The sequence below is a fragment of the Dromiciops gliroides genome, chromosome 1 (assembly GCF_019393635.1).
Source record: "Dromiciops gliroides isolate mDroGli1 chromosome 1, mDroGli1.pri, whole genome shotgun sequence".
Taxonomy (NCBI): domain Eukaryota; kingdom Metazoa; phylum Chordata; class Mammalia; order Microbiotheria; family Microbiotheriidae; genus Dromiciops; species Dromiciops gliroides.
This window is the reverse complement of record NC_057861.1, coordinates 319000968-319023026: the sequence shown is the minus strand read 5'-3', so window position 1 is coordinate 319023026 and position 22059 is coordinate 319000968. Positions and strand designations below refer to the sequence as shown.

At 35.3% G+C, this 22059-nt stretch overlaps 1 protein-coding gene across 3 annotated transcripts in view; it reads right to left on the bottom strand.

Annotated features, from left to right (window-relative positions):
• The window catches only part of SKOR2 (SKI family transcriptional corepressor 2), a 72271-nt gene that overhangs the window by 30200 nt on the left and 20012 nt on the right, over nt 1-22059 (bottom strand). For all 3 annotated transcript variants that reach the window (XM_043976456.1, XM_043976454.1, XM_043976455.1), the window contains exons 5-6: nt 10284-10349; nt 9806-9904 (exon numbers count right to left, since the gene is read on the bottom strand). In XM_043976456.1, coding sequence (XP_043832391.1) covers nt 9806-9904; nt 10284-10349 — 165 coding nt within the window. The remainder of the gene's footprint in view (nt 1-9805; nt 9905-10283; nt 10350-22059) is intronic.

The following is a 22059-nucleotide window of genomic DNA, read 5'->3' as shown; positions in this document are numbered from 1 at the left end:
ATAAAGAATTAGAAAAAGGAAAAATAGCTCAGGAACAGCGGGGCAGCTATATGGCAGTAGATAGACCCAAATGCTTTAACAATAAAAACATTAATAACAACAATAATTGTTGTTGTAAAAAAATCCTAATATTATATGTAATACTTCATACCAATAGTCCCCCACCTTTGGAAAAAAACACAGCAGACAAAGGTGCCATCTCATATTGATTCCTTGGACCAAATTTGGTTATTACCATTTCATTGAATGCAGTTTTGATTATTTTATTGTTCTTTCTACTTATGTTGTTGTAATCTTTGTGTATGATAATTTTTTAGATATAGTTACTTCACCCTGCATCAGTTCATATGTTTTCCTTTTCTTTCTTTTTAAACTTCATATGCTCATTCAAGTTATTTTTTGGAGAGATAATCACAAGAGATAACAGAAAATTCTGTTTATATGAAATTAAAAAGCTTTTACACAACTAGGAAGAAAGGAATACAACTAGGTTATGAAGAGAACAGAATAGCTAAATAAGTGTAGCTTTTTTGAGAACCAATGAATATAATGAGTACAGAGAAGTATGGAAAGATTTTTGTGAACTTTACTTGTCATATATCACATATTTAATAAATTCTTGTTGTCTCATACAAAAAAATAAACAGAACCAAGAAAACAATATACACAATAACTACAAATAGATATAAAGAATAACCACAACTCAAAACCAAAAGCTATGAAATTATACTAATGAAAATGGTTCCCTATGACTATGCTTCTTTGTATTCATCATGCTGATTATTTCTTATAGCACAGCAGTATTCCATGGCATTTTGTACCATAACTTATTAAACAAATACCTAGGCAATAAGCATCTATTTTGTTTCAAGTCCTTGGCTACTACAAAAAATGCTGCTATAAATATTTCAGTGTATATGGAACTTTTCTTTTTATTATTCAGCTCCTTGGGATATATGGTTTGAGGTATACATATAGCAGTGAAATCTCTGAGTCAAAGGGTATGGAATTTTAGAGACTTCTTTCCAGCCTCTAGTCTTAATAAACTACATTTTATCTTCAACATATTATTCTCATATTCTTGTGGTGATCACAGAAACCTCACCCTCTCTAAAAGCTGCCATATCCTTGGCTATCTTCTTTAGTATTCATTGAGCTTTCTTTCGTACCACTGGGCACATTGGGACATGAAAAAAGTTGACCTATTCCTTATTACCCATGACTACTTCCAGACTATCCATTTGCCACAAATACTCTGCAGCTTATTTTTTGAGGTTCATTCCATTCATTTAGCTCACCCTCACTGAGAGCCTTGTGGCAATAATCTATTAACTTTCAGTTTACTTTCCCTGCTTTCTCCTAGGAATCAGTTTCTTGCTTACAGTTTTCTTCTTCATCTAAACTACCCACAATATTTATAACCTTGGATTCATCCTTGATTCTTCCTTCTTTCTTATTTTCCATATTTAATCAATTGCCAAGTTTTTTTTTTAGTTCTATTGTCTACACTCTCATGGCCACCATTCTACTTTAGATGCTGGTTTTTTGATTGATTGATATTGACAATCAATGCAATTGGAACTCAGAGAAGAATGAGAGAGCAGTGTTGATTAAAGTAGTAAAATTTTATGTAGTTGATAGATCTTGAACTAATCCTTAAGTGCAAAGTAGGAACTTATAGAAGGAAAGGAGATACTTTTCACAAACAAGGGATACTAATATATGTCATGCTATGTCCCCTATTAGAAAGTGAGCTCCTTGAGTGTAGGTACTGTTACATTTTTATCTTTGTATTCCAGAGCTTAGCAGAGTCCATGGAACATAATAGGTGCTTAATAAATGCTTCTTGATTACTTGGTTGATAGAGGAAATAACAAAAACAAAATGGACAATTTTGATTAAATACAATTATAATACTTTAGAATGAACAAAATAAAGACAACTAGTACAAGAAAGATTGGAATGGGGAAAAAAACCCTTTAAGTCAGATATCTAAAAGTCTAATATCCAAAATGTATAGGGACCTGTCACGAATATCAAAGACAAAGGGCCATTCCCAATAAATAAATGGTCAAGATATATAAACAAATAGTTTTCAAAAGAAGAAATGTAAATGAGCAGTGATTATGTGGGGAAAATGCTTCAACTCATTAATAGTTAAAAATATAAATTAAGATATCTCTGAAGAGCAGAGCCATGATCATGGATTGGAGGCTCAACTCTCTCAACATTCTAAACATCTTTAAAATAACACCTCAGATCAAATTTTGGAGCAGCAGAGCCAACAAAAGGTCAGGGTGAGACATTTTTCTGGATTCTGAAAACTTAGGAAGTATGCAGAAGTTTGTGATACTGGGGTGGAAGCCTTCCCAGAGCCCACACACTCAGGGGAACAGCAATAGCAGATACAGCAGCAGCAGCTTTGGTATCTCAGTCCAAGATGGTAAGGGAGTAGGAAAACTGGTCAAAAAAAGATTACAGGGGACCTTTTGCTGGCACTTAATGGAAACTCTATGGCCCATACACAGTTCTGGGTTGCAGTTCCAGTGTGGGAAAAGAGCACTAGGGATCAGTTACAAGAGAACAGGGGCCCTGAGAGCAATTTAAAGGCAAAGAAAACACTAGCACTTGTGGCTACAGGGGACAAGGGTCCCTTTCTGGGTAAAGACCAGAGTCCAGACCATGAGAGCAGTGACTACACCTCTCCCAGGATCACATCACTTTGAAGTAGTGAACTGATCCAGCCATTCTGGAGAACAATTTGGAACTAGGCCCAAAGGGCTATAAAACTGTGCATACACTTTGAGCCAGCAATACCACTACTAGATCAGTATGCCAAAGAGATCAAAGGAAAAGGGAAAGGACCTACATGTACAAAACTACTTATAGCAACTTTTTTTTTGTGGTGGTAAAGAACTGGAAATTGAGGAGATGCCCATCAAATAGGAAATGGCTGAACAAGTTGTAGCATATGACTGTGATAGAGTACTGTTGTTTTGTGAGAAGTGATGAGAGGTATGATTTCAGAAAAACATGGTAAGAAGTATATGAACTGATGCAAAGTGAAGTGAGAACAGAAAATCATTATGCCCAGTAGCAGTAGTATTATAATGATGATCAACTGTGAAAGACTTGGCTACTCTGATTAGTACAATGATCCAATACAATTTCTTTGTTTTTGTTTTTTGAGTGAGGCAATTGGGGTTAAGGGACTTGCCCAGGGTCACAGAGCTAGTAAGTGTTAAGTGTCTGATGCCGAATTTGAACTCAGGTAGGTACTCCTGACTCCAGGGCCGGTGCTCTATCCACTGCACCACCTAGCTGCCCCGATCCAATACAGTTTCAAAGGACTCATGTTGAAAAAATTTCTATTCACCTCCAGAGAGAGAACTGATGAACTCTGAGTACAAATTGAAGTATAATTTCCTCACTTTCCTCATTTTCTTGCTTTTTTTGAAATATGACTAATGTGGACATATATTTTGCATGATTTCAAATGTATAGTTTATATCATATTGCTTGCCTTCTCAGTGGATTGAGGAGGGGAGGGAGAGAATTTGGAACTCAAAATTTAAAAAAGAAAAGAAAAAAAATAATCTTTTTTTTTTAAAGAAAGAAATGATGAGGAGGATGGTTTCAGAAAAACCTAGGAAGGTTTACATGAATTGATGCAAAGTGAAGTAAGCACAATCAAGAGAACATTGTACACAGTAACAGCAATATTGTGTGATGATCAACTGTGGATGACTTAACTACTCTGATCAATACATTGATCTAAGACAATTCCAAAGGACTTATGATGAAAGATGTTATCCACTTCCAGGGAAAGAAGCAATGGAGTCTGAGTTCAGATTGAAGCATACTTCTTAGCTTTCTTTATTTTTCTTTTTTTATCTGTTTTCTTTTGCCACATGGCTAATGGAAATATATTTTGCATGACTTTACATGTATAATCTTTATCAAATTACTTGCCTTCTCAAGGATGGGGGAAGGAAGATAGAGGGGTAGGGAGAGAATTTGGAACTCAAAATTTTTTAAATATTATTTTTTATGTGTAATTGAGAAATATTTAATGAAATAAAAATATATTTGGGAACAATATCTCAATTTAACTTCACACCTATAAAACTGGTAAAAATTATAAAAATGGATATAGTCAATGCTGATGAGGCTGTGGGAAGATAAGTCCACTAATACATCATTGGTAGAAATGGGAATTGGTCAAATTACTCTTTTTTTTGGTCAAATTACTCTTGAAAAAATTCAGAATTATGTGAGAAGTCATTAAGCTGTTCATACCTTTTGATCCAACTCTCTACTTAACAAATAGCCTAAGGAAGTTAAAGACACCAAGAAGCACCCCATATATACCGAAGTATTCATAGCAGCACTTTTTGTGCTAGAAAAAGCTAGAAACTAAGCGGATGTCTATCATTCAGGGAGTGGTTGGACAAATTATGGTAAATTACCAGAATGTAAGAAATGATAAAAACGAGGAATTAAAGAAACATGGGAAAACTTGTATGACTGATACAGAGTGAAGAGGTCAAATCCAAGAGAACAATATATAACACAACTATAATAATGTAGATGAAAATAACACCTAATGACCACTTATATCTGATTAAATGTAATGGTTAATCTTGGTTCTGGAAAGTGGAGGATGAAACACATTCTCTTGCTTTCAATAGACTAGAGACAGGAACTATGGTACAGGATGTTTCAAACACTGTCAGACATGGTCAATACATTGGTCAGTTTTGCCAAACTATTTTTCTTTGTCAGATGGGAGGGGGCATGTCCAGAAATGAGAAAAAAGAGATCAATAAAACTTCATAAAGTGAAGACTATTCTATAAATAAGTAGGGGAGAGGAATGAGAACATTCTGTACATGAAGAGAAGGCTTAAAAGCAAAGAAAGAATGAAAATTATATATTCCAGAAACAGAAGTACCTAAGCAGGGTGTATATATTGGAACATAATAGTAAATAGTGTTGGATAGTGAAGTGGGGGGGTTAGAGTACGGAAGGTCATGAGGGCCATATTGAGACAACATCATGTGAAATTGAAACCACTTCAGGTTCTTGTGAAGGGGATTCATATGAAAGTGATGCTTTAGGAAGCATGATCTAATAGAGACTTATAGGAAGAGACATTGAGGGATGCCAACTGGTATATTGGATATAGAGGATGTGTAAAATATATTTGAGATTTCTAGAACTGTGAAACTAAAAGAACATAAGGAATGTTAATCATCTGGTTTACCTTGTTTATGCATAGATATTGGTATGTTGCCTCCCCCATTAGACTGTGAACTCCTTGAGAACAGGACTGTCTTTTGCCTTTATTTATACCCCCAGTGCTTAGCATGGTACCTGATACATAGTAAAGTAATTCATACTTATTGACAGACTGATTGATGGAGAAGTGGAATCGCTGGGAAGAGACTTAATCTGTTTAGGGATCTGTTCCATGATTTTCTTTCATTATTAAATCTCACAGTTCACTATGACTACTGGAAAGCTTTATCTATATGTCTGTTACCTCAAATGAAGCATATTGACAAACTTTCTCACAGGTTCCCTTTCTTTCAAACCTTTTCTCTTTTCCAAATTATAGACACTTACAAATGACTAGGCTACACATCTCCCATTTGACAAAGAAGACTTCCAGAGGCATCAATGAGTTCTCCTTTTCTCCCTGCCTCAGAGGTTCTTAACTTTTCGTGTGGGCCATGAACCTCTTTGACTGTCTGGTAAAGCCTATAGATCCTTTCTCCAAATAATAATTCTAAATGCATGAAAATACATAGGATTAAAGAGGAAGCCATTTTTTGGAAATAAAGATGTAAATTTTTTCCTTCCAAGTTCACAGAAGACCCCCCCCCCCTGCTGAAATCTATCCACAGATCCCTTGAAAGTATAGAATCTCTGCGTTACCTCTCTCTGGTCTGTCATTAAAGTTTTCAAATTCTTTCTATAAAATAAAGGTTTTTAATCTGGGGGTCTGTGAACTTAAAAACAAGATTTTGATAATTGTATTTCTATATTAATTGATTTCATTTGAAATCCTATATATTTTACTTTATGCATTTAAAAATATTAATCTGAGAAGAGGTCTATAGGTCTAAGCAGGCTATAAAAGGTGTCCATGACACAAAAAGGTAAAGAACCCCTGCAGTAACATAGACACATATCTCTTTGCGATGATGACATTCCAAGATGAGACAAAAAATATTATAATGGCAATATATGATCCCACCTATACAACTATCCACCAGTAAAAGGAGGCCTACCTTAGAAACTTCTGTCCTGGTACTTCTCCCCCTTTGTTCCCCATTAGGAACAATGACCCTCTAAACAGAACCTCCAGAGGGCTTCCACCTGTTATCTGACTCTCTCCTTTACCTGCCATACTACACATTCCAACCAACAGGAAAACAGAACATAACTGGGCATCTTGACATCATCCTGTTAACTCCTTCCCACTATGGCTCCCACTTTTCATTTCCCTTATTGCTCTGGGAATCATAATAAAAACAATACTACTGATGTACTTCAAAGGGTGTGATAGTCAACTAGGTGGTGAAGTAGACAGAGTGCAGGGCTTGGAGTCAGGAAGATACTCACTAGTTGTGTGACCCTAACCCCTGTCTGCTTCAGTTTCCTCAACTGCAAAATGGAGGGGGGGGTAATAATAGGATCTACCTTCCAGGGTTATTGTGGGGATCAAATGATAATATTTGTAGCATTTACCATAATGCCTAACACATAGCAAGTACTTAATAAATGCTCCATTCACAATCTCTCTGACTCCTTAGACCAAAACTTTCTTTCCTGATCCTACTCCCCTATATAGGTTCAAATCTGGCCTCAGACACTTACTAGCTATATGGCCTTGGTCAAGTCATTTAACCTTGTTTGCCTCAGTTTCCTCATCTGTAAAATGAGCTGGAGAAGGAAATGGCAAACCATTCCTGTATCTTTGCAAGAAAACCCCAAACGAGGTCACGAACATGATTGAAAAATGACTGAACAACAAATGAAGAATATGGGCACTGTCGAATAAAGGCTTACATACTTTCTGTTCTGGGATTTGGGGTATCCCCTTTTTGACATTTAGCCACATCTCAGATTCCACCTCACCTTTATGTTAATTTCTCTTCCCCAAAAGCATTTAATATAGGTAGGTAGACATTTGTAAATTTGTGCATGCGTATGTATACATATATGTGTGTATATATATGTATATATGAAATATCTCTGGGTTATTTATTTTCCCACAATTTCTTTTCCTCAAAGATTTACTTGTTTCTTCTTCTTTGCCTTAATATATGTGTATCTAGGTAACCATATACACATATATGTACACACACACACATATACATATCTATACAAACATATATGTGTATGTGTGTGTGTGTGTGTGTGTGTAATAGCACCAAATTGGGATCCATCCTTCTCCTACCCCTTGGTTTCTAGTCCTCTTAACCCCAATAGACCTAAGAACTTCTTTTATCCTAGAAAACTCTTATGTGAAATTGGTGCAAGTTCAGGGGCCCTGGACCCAACTCTGGAAAGCAACTCTAAACTCAATGTGGATGGTCTCTAGAGGCACAATAACCTGCATTTTAACTCTGATGGTTTTGATTCTATGTCCACTGTTCATTAAACCTTCGCTCATACTGTTATTCCTGGAATGCCACCTCCTACTAAAACCTCTCATGGGGATTCTTTTCTGCTTCCTTGCTTCCCGGATGGGCTATTTCTTTCTTTATTTTTACTCAGTTTGGTTTTCCCCTTATGCTATTTCATTTGAGTAAATCTAAATCTGTCAGCCAGCCTTATGGCCCCTCACCTTCTGTTAAAGAGCACATAATACATATTTGCTATTTTAATCAGGGGTAAAATTGACTGCTCTTTTGTGGTGTGTCTAAACCACATATAATTCAAGCTTGGGTACATATATGCCACTTCCTTGGTCAGTGGAATATGATGCAGTTGAAAAAAGAGTGTATTTTATGTGGTTTAATTGGAGTGTTTATATACATGGCAATGACGGAGTATTCATTTTAGTGCAGAGCAAAAGGATAAATGATGGGCTTGAATTGAAACTGGCAAGTGTTGCTATGCAATTTCTTTTTTTAAAACAATATTATCTTGCAAACACTTTGCATTGTTTGAGTTAATAAGGATACATTTGTGAAAGTTACATTTTGTTTAATTACTCAAAAATAAGCAGCGTCTTTTTTTTTAACCAAATGCAATAAGTTGTGCCAATATTGATGTCATGGGGAAATGGGTAGACATATGTGAGGGATCAAAAGACATTGACCACATTGTATGTAGGGGTCCAAAAGAGAAACATGAGATTAAGTCGTTTTGACAACTGTGATGTCAACTTCTCCTCTTCCAGGGATAACTTACTGATTTTTATTTGTTCTTAGATGACAGATGTATTCAGTGCCATTCACCATTAAGAGCTACTGGTTATCCCAATTTCCTTTCTGTTGATCAATCTATCTACATTACTATATACTCTGCCTGATTCTTGAGCTCCACCAATCTTCCTCTAATGCCTAGCCATTGGAATTTCCAAACCACATTTCTCCTCCCAGGGCCAAAAAAGGGAAATGATGGCCTAAGGAACCTCTATCAACTTTTCTTCCCTATCCTGTTTTTTCTTCACCATTAAGTTATTTTGTGTCTCCTTTTTGCTCAGTATCTATTAGAGCTCAGTGGTTACTACATTATTCAGTTATGGTGAAATTACTGGTGTAATTCAAGACTGAGGCAAGTCTTTAGTTGCATTGAAAATGACACTCAAGAGATGAGCAGAACCAGAAGAACATTGTACACAGTATCATCAACATTATGTGTTGATCAACTGTGATAGACTAGATTCTTCTCAACAATACAATGGTACAAGAAAGTTCCAAAGGACTCATGATAGAAAAGGCTTTCCAAATCCAGGAAAAGAAAGAACTGTGGAATATGGATGCTGATTGAACCATACTATTTCTTTTGTTTTTGGTGCTGTTGTTTTTCTTTTTTGAGGTTTTTCATTTTTGCTCTGATTCTTCTCTTATAACATGAGTAATTCAGAAATATGTTTAATGTTATTATATACATATATACACATACATACATATAAACCTATATCAGATTACCTGCTGTCTAGGGGAGGGGCAGGAGGGAGGGAAAAATATTTGAAATTGGAAATCTTATAAAAACAAATGTTGAAAACTATCTCTACATGTAACTTGAAAATAATAAAATACTTTTGTTAAAAAAAATAAAAAGAAAATGACACTCAAGGTGGTCTAGGACCTTTATAGTTGGAGCCACGACTATTGAAAAAAAAAAAAAAGCTCTTTTCTGGGTGTCAAGTCACTGCTTAGCTTGTAAGGGATTACCAAGGGTAGCTTTGTGACACTCCACAATGACCAAAGTCTGTAATGGAGGTGGGAAGACGGTGGATCATAGGATTCTAAAAAAAAAAAACACAATACCCCAGAATGACACAAATCGATTTAATTTCAAATGACTACAAGTTAAAATATAAATATGTGCTACATCATCCTTGTGAGGGAGGCAGGTCTATCTAATCAGAACACTTGTAGTACTCCAAGGTAGTACTCCAAGCTAGTACTTCAAGCTGAAGGTGGAACTAGGATTTGGACCCAAGCCCTCTGACCTCAAATCCAGAATGCTTTCCCTTTGGCCATGCAGCCTCTACAGAAACCTTACTGATGGAATATTAGGAAATATCTTGAAAACAATGAAATAAAAAATGATTTCTTACTGAACACTGGAAAAGATGCATTTCCTTTTAACACTTGGAATTCTTGTTCTAGTCGCCTCCGTAAGTCTATTTGTTCAAACAAAACCTTCTGAAGTTCTTCTAATAAAGAAAAAAGAAGAGTCATTTTACTAATCTTTACAAATAACCCTCCTGAGAACTGTTCTATATGGCAATTTATTATTATAAGACAAAATATTTTACCAGTTTAAAAAGTGTTGCATAGACATAGGATGGATTTTGTGCAGAAATCCATGAATATAAATCAATGTAATGTATTATTTTAAAGTATTATATTACAGTGTCATGTATTGATTGATATGTATGCATTAATCTCAATTATATCCACCCAATGGTCCATATATTATTCATATGTTGCTTGTCAAGTTTAAAATATGGTGCAGAACAAAAATATCCTCCTATTATCTCTACAGTCTTTTAAAACTGTGAAGTTTTATGGAATTAAAACTTTTTTTTTTACCTTTTCCCATATTCTCTACATCCTTTTTGAGTGAATGTGGTGAATTGGTTTCTTGTATGTGTTCGCCTTAATAGAAGGAAGAAAAATATTATTGAAAACAAATTATTTTCTGATAGTGTTGCTTTTCATTTTCTTTGAAAAATCTTTTTAAAAGGCTTATTTAACATTGTTTGATTAGAAATACTCAGGGTCAAATGTTGCCCTCATTTACCTGTACAATTTTTTCATTTGAAACCATTAGGAATAAGAAGAAAATGAGGGCAGACTTTAGCTTCCCAATAACAGTTTAGTGATGTGAAATTCTTGTCTTTACTCTTTATTCATGGACTTAGTAAAACAACTTAGTTATATTTTCATCTGGTTAAAACTAGGGTCAGAAGTGGGGTAAAACCAGGTCTTGACTTGAAAAATTTTTAAAAAATTCTTTTTGATTTGATTTTTAAAAATTAAAAAATCCCTCTTGGCAGAAATAGTCAAAATCCTTCATCCAGATCTATGGGTATACAGAGTCGGGACTGAGTGTGTATGTGCAGGAACATTAGTCCATACTTTATGCATGCCTGTGCCCATAACAGAAACAACAACTGACATGTACAACACCTTAAGGTTTCTAATGTGCTTTACCTTTATATTCTCATTTTTCTATTAATATAGGAGTACTAACCCTTACAGAAAAAGTAGATTCTGAAACCGTAGAAATGACAAAGAAAGAGCTCAATGGGCAAGTTTCCTTTTCCTTTTGGTCTATCCAAATCTTGAGCATTGAGAAAAATAGTAAGAGCAGAGACTTGAGATGTGAATGGGAAAGAATTTTTAAAGGTGGAAGTTTTCCCCAAGTGATAATTTGTTATAAAACAAAACACAACACCAAAACCAACCTGATTAAATCATCATATGGTATTTATTGCTAAGTACATTTCACCTGTTTGCCCCATAACCATGTAATCATTTATCTTTGACCAAAAAACCAAAATCCTTAAAACAAAAACATTGTATTATATAGACAAAGGCCAGATTATACTTGTACTTATCTTCCTGATTACATACTGAATAAGAGGATGGATAACAGCCATGGAAAAGTATTGATCTTTAGTCATAAACTTCATCAACATAACTCAGAACATCTATTGAAAGCTGAAAAATTCTATTATTCATATAACTAGATAATTCAACTTTTCAGTTTTCTTTCACATAGCTGATTGAATTTTCCATTTTCATCCGTATGTTTGAGGGTTATATAAATCTAGCTATATAATCATAAGAACTTAAAGTATCTCTTCTCTCTCAACATTATCTGGTTACAATCTTGTTGACTCCCATTCTTTTAAATGTTAACTCTACGTAGATGTATTCTGAATCTACAATTCCAGCCATAATCTTTCTGTGAATTCTAGATTTATATATCTGACTAGAGCAGGGGTTCTTAACCTAGAGTCTGTGAACTTAAAAAAATATATCTATATATATATCTATATATATATCTATGTCAGAAGAATTGGTTTTCTTTGTAATCCTATGTATTTTATTTTATGTATTTAAAAACCTTATTCTGAGAAGGGTTTCATAGGCTTTACCAGACTGCCAGATGGGGGTCCATGATACAAAAAAAGCTAAAGAGGGGGCAGCTAGGTGGCACAGTGGATAAAGTACCAGCCCTGGATTCAGGAGGACCTGAGTTCAAATCCGGCCTCACACACTTGACACTTAACTAGTTGTGTGACCCTGGGCAAGTCACTTAGCCCTCATTGCCCCGCCAAAAAACAAAACAAAACAAAAAGGATGAAGAACTTCTGGATTAGAGGATCATAGTTCTATATCTCAGAGGTCATCTGGTCCAACACCCTCATTTTATTGATAAGGAAACTGAGGCCCAGAGAAATTAGGTTACATGCCTAGGGCCACAGATGTAGTATCAGAGGTGCAACTTGAACTTAGGTTCCCTGACTCTGGGAACTCACACTATACCATGGCCTTCTTAAACTTAGCATGTCCCAAGCTAAGCTTATGATTTCCCCCCTAAACCCGTGGCTCCTTCTGACTTCACTAATGTAATCTGTGACCATTATTCTACCTTCCATGCTCATAGCTTTGTTATCTTTAACTCTTTCCTCTCTCTACCCACTCATATGTAATCAATTATATCCCCAGAATAACTCCTTTTTATTCCTGTGGTCAACAAGTTGGTATTGGTCCCTACTCTGATTGTAGTTCTCCTCTCCTGTCCTCTCTCTCTTCTCCTCTCCTGTCCTCTTTTCCTCCCCTGTCCTCCTCTCCATTCTTTTCCCTTTCCATTCTTTTGATTTCTCTTTATCCAACACTCACTTATCTACTCTACGTATAGCTCTAGCTATTTTCATTCCTTTGATCAAAATCTTCAGTGATAAACCAGGAAAATAGTAGACATAATGCAAAAATGCAAATGGAAAGAACAATAAAATCAAATGAAACTTGGTGTAATTTTAATGAACAAGCTTGGCTTGGAGAAGAGTTGAGAAAATATATCTCCTTCTTCTTTTCATTGGAGAGGTGGGGGGTGACAAGTGTAGAATTTTGCAGACACTGTCAAACATGGAAAAATTTGGGTTTGCTTAACTTTAAAAAATCTTTGGTATGAGTGAAGGCTGTTGAGTTATGAAGAGAGGAACATAGGATTATAGAATTATAGGATGACAGATCAAGAGCTAGAAGGGACCTCAGAGCCATTTGGCCTAATCCCCACATTTTACATATGAAAGCTAAGTTGGTTAAGTGACTGGCCCAAGGTCACACTGGTGGTAAGCATCATAGTGATGTATAAACAAAAGGCTCCAATAAACAAACAAGCAAAAAAAAAAAAACCCAAAAAACCCAAAACACCAAAACAACTCTGTTCCAGTGGCTTCCCATTGAGTCATGAACAAAATTCAAACTCTTTCGCCTTAAAAAACCCACACATACACACACAACCCCCTTTACAATATGGCATCACCCTACCTTTCCAGTCTTATCCAAGTTTTCTGTGACATGGACTTTATGCTTCAGAAAAACTGGTGCCTTCCCACCCACAAGCCTTTATTCATGTAGTATCTCATACCAGGCCTTTGCTCATATCCCTATCACTAGAATGTCTTCCCTCTTTTTCTTTGCCTATCAAATTCTTACTTATGCTTTATGATTCATCTCAGATACTATCTTCTCTAGGAAGTTTTTCCCATTTCTGGACTGGTCACACTTTTTCCCTCAGAACTCTCCAGTACACTTATCATCCAATATTCAATCCAATCCAATAAATCTTTATAAAGTGACCAATATGTCACAGACACTGTGCTAGGCATAGTTGGAAATACAAAGACAAAAATGAAATCATCTCTGCACTCAAAGAACTTACATTCTACTAGAATGATACAGATATAAAGTAATTTGAGGAGAGAGAACTAACAACTTGGGGAAGCTGGTAAACCTTTATTTAAGACAGCAGGGGAACTGAGCTTTGAAGAAAGTTAAAAGATAAGGCAGGGGAGGAAGTCTTTTTCTGCCCCGTCCCCCGAAAGTCTCCCCTTTTACCAAAATTTTATAGAAAGGGGAAAAAAAGGTCCAGCAAAACCAACATCAATTGTTTGACCTAATATGCAATATGGAGGAGAGCCTGTGTAAAGAAAGATATGAGGGTAGGAGAGTTTGGCTAGAGATTCATAAGGGGAAAACTATTAAATGTCTGGTAAGACTAAGTGGGACCCCAATTGTGGATGCATTTAAATGTGAGGTTAAACAATTTGTATTTTAACCAAGATTTGATCAGGAGTATTGAAGGCTTTTGATGGACATTGCAAGGTCAGGTTGTATGTGGGATGGATGGCAAAAATCCAAGAAAGATGTGATGAGGGCCTGATGGGGAAGAAGGATTTTTATATTTATTTATTTGTTTGTTTGTTTGTTTGTTTTTAGTGAGGCAATTGGGGTTAAGTGACTTGCCCAGGGTCACACAGCTAGTAAGTGTTAAATGTCTGAGGCCAGATTTGAACTCAGGTACTCCTGACTCCAGGGCTGGTGCTCTATCCACTTTGCCACCTAGCTGCCCCTGAAGGATTTTTATTTAAGAGGTACTTTGGAAGTACAGTTGACGGACATGGACTTGGTGCTGTAGTGAGAAAGAAGGAAGAGTAAAAGATGATTTGGAAGTTGTGAACTTGGATGACTGTAGCTAGCTAGCTCTGTAATTTAAGTGCTAGTTTTCATTTTACTTAATTTTAATGAGGAAGTTTATTCTTTGAAAACTACGCTTGAGTCACCTACTTCTATTTGCACTATCAAATGAGATGTGGTATACACATCCTTATAATTCCTTAAAGTACCATAGAAATGTAAGCTCTTATTATTAGAATGAATATCCCAATCAGTCATAGGCTATGTATTATGTGTGCCATTTCTCTTAAAGTAGTACACTTCAATAAAAGAATTAAATTTGAGAATTTAAATAGAATGTTTTCAGAAAAGCCATTTCCTTTCCTATTCATACCTAGTGCTCTATGTGGATATGAATACAACTGACTACTTAACTGGCAAATGGAAACTGAAGCAAATGCACTGATAATACTAATTTCTGTTTTTCATGATACAGCTTCATGAAAGCTTTATTTTGCATCAGTGTCTATTTCATGTTAATATGTCTCTGCTCCTTCTGGGTAAAATCTGCCATTACAGTGCTTGGGAGATTCAGATGTTTCTGTTATAAGGGGATTTTTAAAAATGGTTAAACTTTTGATAAATAAATCTAAACAAGCTTCTTCTGCTATATATGTATATGTTTTGCTGGACTCCTGTTTTTCTGCATATTTTCAATCAGTGGAAACCAGATTGTTAACTGTGGTTAAAAATGACCTCTGGGAGCTTGGATTTGTTTATTCACTAGTACTGCTAATGTTTTCCATATGGTTAAAAAAACCCAGAAGACATTAGTTTAATACTAGATTAAAAAACAACAAAACATATTTGATTTAGCTGATGGTGCATGTGCAATTTTTGTAAACATTTCAGCAGGTTAGATGAGCTTTAAGATGTCAAATTAGTGAAACCTTAGGTTAGGGTGCCATTCATAAATGGAAATGTTTACTCTCCCCTTTCCTTCCTTTGAAAAGAATTCTGAAATGAAAATAAAATGCACAAGTATCTTAAATTACATTTGAAAAACTAATTACATAGACTAATAAGAGGGTGGATGATTTATATTGGCAATAACATCTTTTGTTAGATGCCTGGTTTGAAATATAGCCCAAGACATATTCTAGAAGAAATCTGTCTAATATTTTAAACTTAGAAATGAATGACATTTTTTGGATATAATATATAATGCATGAGGTGGTATCTCCTGGTTATTTTTGCTTAGGAGTACAGCTACCCTAATACAGAAAACTTACATTTTTACTGTGCTGTTTAAATGGCTTATAACTTATATGGTTTCATTAGAGAATGCATCTTAAGAATGCAAATTCCACTTAGCCAAAGCATAGATATCAGCATCATTCCATAGCAGGAGGGCCCCAGAGCTGCCAAATGTGATACTAGATAGAGGTAAGCTGGAGGCTAGAAATCTAAGAGCTATATGTCCTCAGTTTTTCCACCAACTCTGCTATCCCCAGTAAGTGGTGATGGAATATCCACCAGGAATGCTTCGACCCCACTCTTACGACTGTCCTCAACAGCTGGTGGATCCTGAAAATGCAGGAGATGTTGGAGGGGGTAGATAAATGTCATCAGTAACTAGTAAAAATCCCTGTAAACCAGGAGAAAAGTAGATCTAAAATAGAAACTGACAGTCCCTCAGAAGTAATGGGGTTTTCTTTGCTGCTGCTACCTTTCAAGAACCCAGAGCTGTCTGAGGCACATGTAGGTACAGTGATTTTCCCAGGGTCATACAGTTAGTAAGTGACAGATATATAATTTGAACCCAGGTCTTCCTGTCTCTTTTATTTCTATTGATAAACTGTCATTTATTGTTTTCCAATAATAGTTTGTTCATGTTAGTTTTGTCTCATGAATTGAAATACAAATTACTTGAGGACAAGAACTCATATTTTCCACAGCATCTAGAAAGAACAGTGATGGGTGCATAGTAGGCACTCAACAAATATGTGTTGAACTGAATTGAATTAAATTTTTTTTCTAGCACATAATAGGAATATCAACAAATCCCATATGTTATTCATCACAATTTAGCAAACAGGCTTCTGGAATGTTTGCTCAGTCCCATAATCTTGCTTGGTTTTGACAAGCAACATTTCTGTGATCTGTGTGTATGTTCTGATGAAACCTTAGTCTGCATTTTCACTTCCTTCATGAAATTCTTCACATTTCACCAGAGAATGAGCAAACTTAAAGTTTATTCCAACATGATATTTGGAAAAATTTATTTCTTCAAGTGAACAAAACAAAAATGCTCAAGTGGTTTAGATCTTAAAATAAAAAGAAGGATTCAATTCATAAACTTTCATTTCCTTCTGATAACATTAATGCCTTATATTTATATAGCTTCTCTTCTAACAACTAAATGACAGATCAATCAACATAAGCTCCTTTGGGGTAGTTTCAGTTGTTTGTAGGTTTTGTACTCCTAGTCACTAGCACAGTGCCTTGAACCTATTAGACACTGGAAAGGGGGCTGGATTTGATGTCAGGAAGACCTTACATCCTTACTAGTTATGTCACCCAGAGCAAGTCATGTTAACTTTGCTTACCTCTAAAGTGGCAATAATAATAGCACCTACTTCAGAGGATTCTTGTGAGGATCAAATGAGATAATTCATGTAAAAATCCTTGTAACCCATAAAGAGATAGGGAGTATATCTAGGATTTCTTTAGTATATGAAATATACTAATGGATGAGGTAAACACCTTTTACCAATGCAGGTCAGTTCTTTCTCTGAAATTGATCATTTTAGACAGTTGCCTAGGGGCACACTTAAATGTTAAACTTAAAGCACTAAATATATGTTAGTTATTGTTGTTGTTAATTGAATTGGTAGAGATGGGATTAGAACTAAGGTCTCCTGATGTTAAGCCCAGTGTATCATTTATTGACCAGACTAGTTTCTCCTTACTTTTGGTTGAGGCTGGCTTCACTCTGTTGCTAATTTTTACTAGTCTGCAGAACTTTTGCTACTAGAGACCCTTGCTTCTTAAAACCCATAAATGTATCCTCTCTCCACTAAGATGATACTTTTCATCTTTTCAGTGATTAACATTCCTCCCACTACTAACTCCAGTTCCTGCCTCCAGTCTGAGTCCTGTGGTGGCAATGGAAAGAACTCAGATATTGTATAGGTTACAATGTATAGTTTGGTTTGAAAAACTTAAGAAAAAAAGAAATCTACACAGTAACTTTATTATATATTTAAAAGGAACAGCAAATTGCCTGTAATAGATTTTCAGCTTCATGTGCAATCATCTTTAAAAAGATGAGTAATAAAATTAATAAAAATTATGCTGTATTATGGAAATGCTTATTTTATTTCATAAACTAAAAATTTAATAGATTTTTTAAAAGAAGAAAGAAATACATGGACTAGGCCATTTCTACTGCCCTTAAAGGTACTAAGGAAACTTTTAGTGACCTCTTCCTTCTTTACTATGTATTTTCTCTCTCTTTCCTTCTTTATTTCTTACTGATTTTTCCTTTTTCCTTCTGTTTTTTTCTTTTTTTAAAATTGTCTCCTCAGACTTGCTAATGGCACCTACTTGCCTTGTTTAATTCTGTTAGTGACACTTGGAGTGAAAAAAGTTGTTTATACCTGAAATAGTCACATTCTCTACCAATACTACTTTTGAGGAGAATAAGATTTGCAAGGGAGCTAGATTATCTAGTCCTACTCTGCCTCATTTTTTATAAAAAGGAAATCGAGACCTAGAAAGTTTAAGTAACTTGTCTAAGAACATACAGTGGATAAATAGCAGAAATAGTATTTGAACCCAGGTGTTTTGATAATAGATCTGGTTTTCTTTTCCCTAGTATATGCTATTTCTCTGCTAGTAACTGGGGCAGGGGAATGAGCAAAATAATTTTTCCTTTTTAGAAAGAAAAGGGTATATTTGGTCACATAGAAAAACATATATTAGGAAATATATTCACATATTAAAATGTGAAGTCAATAAATGAATTTCTTTTCCTTGAGCTTTGTCCATATGAAGTTCAGTATTTAAAAGGGTAAAAAATTCAGCCAGGTATCCAGATGCTTGTCCAATAAATGTCCATCTCGATGTTCCTATAGGTGCCGAGTTTGTTTCTACCTAACTGGTAGAAACTACTAACAACATGTACAATGGCATAGGAGGCAGATCTTAGATGAAAGTTCTCTAAGGCAAAAAAAAAAAATGGAATCAAAAGTAGACTCCATATCCACTGCCCATTCTGTCCTTCCTGCTCCATTAGTGTCTTTGGGAATCCATTCTACCTCCTTTTATCATACGATAACACATTATAGTTGAAAAAGTCCTGGACCTGAAATTGGTAGATGTTAGGTTTATTTTAGTTCCAGCCCTGCTATTGATTAAGTATGTGACTTGGAGCAAGTCATTTCCCATTCCCATCTCTTTCAGGTCTCTTTCGGCATTGACATTTTATGATTTTTATGATCAGGTTCAGCCTAAGGCTAGACCCTCTCTCTGTCATTGAAAGATTGGAGAATCTTTATGGAGTCATCGTGAAAAGAGACAAATACTTCTGAACTATCCAGTGAACTGGGACATTAACAACTGATTTTGATTTAATCTATAGTTTCTGGAATAGATTTTTTTTAAAAAGGAAATGGAAAACTATATTTGGTTGAGGACAAGCATTAATTTACCTACTGTGGCTAGGTGGCACAGTGGATAGAATGTTGGACCTAGAGTTAGCAAGACCTGAGTTTAGAAACACTTATTAGCTATGTGATCCTGAGCATGTCATTTAACCTCTGCTTCAATTTCCTCAACTGTAGAATGGGGATAATAATATAACCTGTCTGCCAGGGCTGTTCTGAGGATAAAATGAGATAATATTTGTAAAGTACTTTATAGGTGGGGTTTTTTTTCTGGTTTTTGTTTTTATTTTTGTTTTTTGCAGGGCAATAAGGGTTAAGTGACTTGCCCAGGGTCACACAGCTAGTAGGTGTCAAGTCTCTAAGGCTTGGGTCCTCCCGAATCCAAGGCTCGTGCTTTATCCACTTTGCCACCTAGTTGCCCCTATAAAGTACTTTATAAGCCTTGAGTGCTACATAATGCTCATTGCACTAGCTTCGTGACCCTGGGCAAATCACTTAACTGTCATTACCATGCAAAAAAGAAATAATGCATATTACTACTCTTTTTCTTCTTCTTCTACTACTACTACTACTACTACAACTACACTATATGGGGCAGCTAGGTGGCGCAGTGGATAGAGCACCGGCCCTGGATTCAGGAGTACCTGAGTTCAAATCTGGCCTCAGACACTTAACACTTACTAGCTGTGTGACCCTGGGCAAGTCACTTAACCCCAATTGCCCCACAAAAAAAACCAAAACCAAAACCAAAACAACTACACTATATTTGTATATAATGAAGAGAGTCAAAAATTTTCTAAAATTCAGGTTGAGATATGATTCATGATGGATTTTAAGAAATAATGTTGCCCTGATAAAAAAAAATCAATTCCATAAAGTGGGACATTAACACATCATTTTTTCCCTTTCAGTGGGGACATGGATTTTTGCTTATTTCTTAGTGTTGAATCCTACCTCAGACTCTTCCCTTGTGGTGTTTAGCACTTTAGTGAGGTCACAAGACAGACAAGGGAAAAGAAAATCAATATTGTTATATCTATGACATGCGAAAGCATGAACTAACTAAATATTAACTCCATTAGCTAAAAATTTAACTCCATTAAAAGAAGGAAGAAGAAGATTAAGTAATACCTATGGGGTTTATGGTGAATTAGGAGTTATGCCAAACTTTGCAATCTATGTATGATCAAATTTTATTGCTGATTTCATACACGTAGTTTTTGAATTTGTATATCAAATATCTTTGTTTAGCATGTCTCAAGTCTATTTAGAATTCTCTTAGGTTTGAGAAATACTGTCATTTGTGATGCTGTGATACTAAAGGTTTCTACTGGAGAGTTTTGTATGTCCCTGCCCTCTTCAATTGTACTGAGTTTTGAGAATTTGGTAGTAGAAATAGGAAATTTTAATGGGCTAAAACAAGCTTATTAAATACAAAGGAGAATATTGACAAAATCACATTTAGCTTGAAGGAATTGGAAGTGCATTTCAGGCATTACCCAACCTCATAATATCTAAGTGAACCAAAGGTGAGAGGTATGATCATCTCATTTTATGGATGTATAACTTGTCCAAAGTTACTTAGTAATTATGATACTTAGAATCCAGCCCTCTTGGTTCATGGTTTTTTTTTTTTAATATTGTTGTAAACATTTTCTAATGAAGAACTGGAGAGGAAATCGAAAGCTGTCATCTTTTTCATATTCATGCAAGCCTTTGTTCCTATTGCTTTCAGAAATCAATATATAACACCCTAAATGATAGCAATTATAAGTTAATTTGAATGCAGATGTAGCCTAGTGGATCCACTGGCTGGTCTTGGAGTCAGGAAGATCTGGGTTCAAGTCTCGTCTTTGACACATACTGGTTGTGCAAGTTGCTTAATCACCCAGTCCCCCAGGCAAATTTCTAAGACTATAAATTGCTGAGACAAAAAAAAAAAAAAAGGTCTGCATTGGCAGAGGGAGTTTCCTCATCCCAAGTTGTCTATACCAATGAAATCACAGGTCCACTTTTTTCAATTTATACATCTATCTATCCTTCTATCTCAATCTAATATCATATTGTGTTGCAATTCCTATTATGAAAGAATTGCCCTTAAGAAGGTACACCTCTACTGGGGCTCATTTCCTTGGCTTGCAACATCCATGGATCTTTCTTGCCCCACTGCACTGTTTTAAATAATTTGACATCAACACGATAGGTATTCATAATAGTGATATAAAACAATCTGATATTAGACATGAAATATACTCTATTTGCATTGGAGATATCTTCAACCAAATAAATAATCTGCACTAGGACTTATTTTTAATGCTGTGGATCAAATTTCAAAGAGACTTATGTAGATAAAGTGACTATGAACCCTGAGGGGGAGTTTTTCCTGTGTAAAAATTTCAGGTTTGGTCCCTTAGTCCAGTTAAAGGAGAAATGCTAGATTTACTGTGTAGGTCCAATGGTCAATAAATGTGAGATTTTGAAGCAACATCTTACAATTTGATACCTTTGAAATCACTAAAAGCTAACAGTGACCAGTAAACCAAAGGCTAGTAGAAGACAATCATCAAAGGGTATAGATAAAAGAAAAGTCACTCTAATATAAGAATCCAAAATTACTACAAAACTGAATTGAGCATAGACACTATAACAACCTTCAATACTTATTGCCCTTGTGTGTATTTCCCCATTTCTTTCCCTGTCCCCTCACCCCTTTTCCTTTTGGAGGTCATGTCTTATCTACTTTCTCAAAATTCAAAAACTGAACTCAGTAGGAATCAATATCTTAGTAAAAATATCACCATATTATCTGGTTTTCAAATGATAGCAAGTGTACTCCCAAATAGAGGCCAATTTCAGTTTTTAAGAATCATATTAATTCAGATAGATTTGGCATATTATCATATATATGAAATGAATATACCATAGTCTTCTAAAGAAACTTGTAGAAAACAATATCTATGTAAACTGAGACTTCTAATGGGCATATTTGTTGAAGTGCTAGTGAT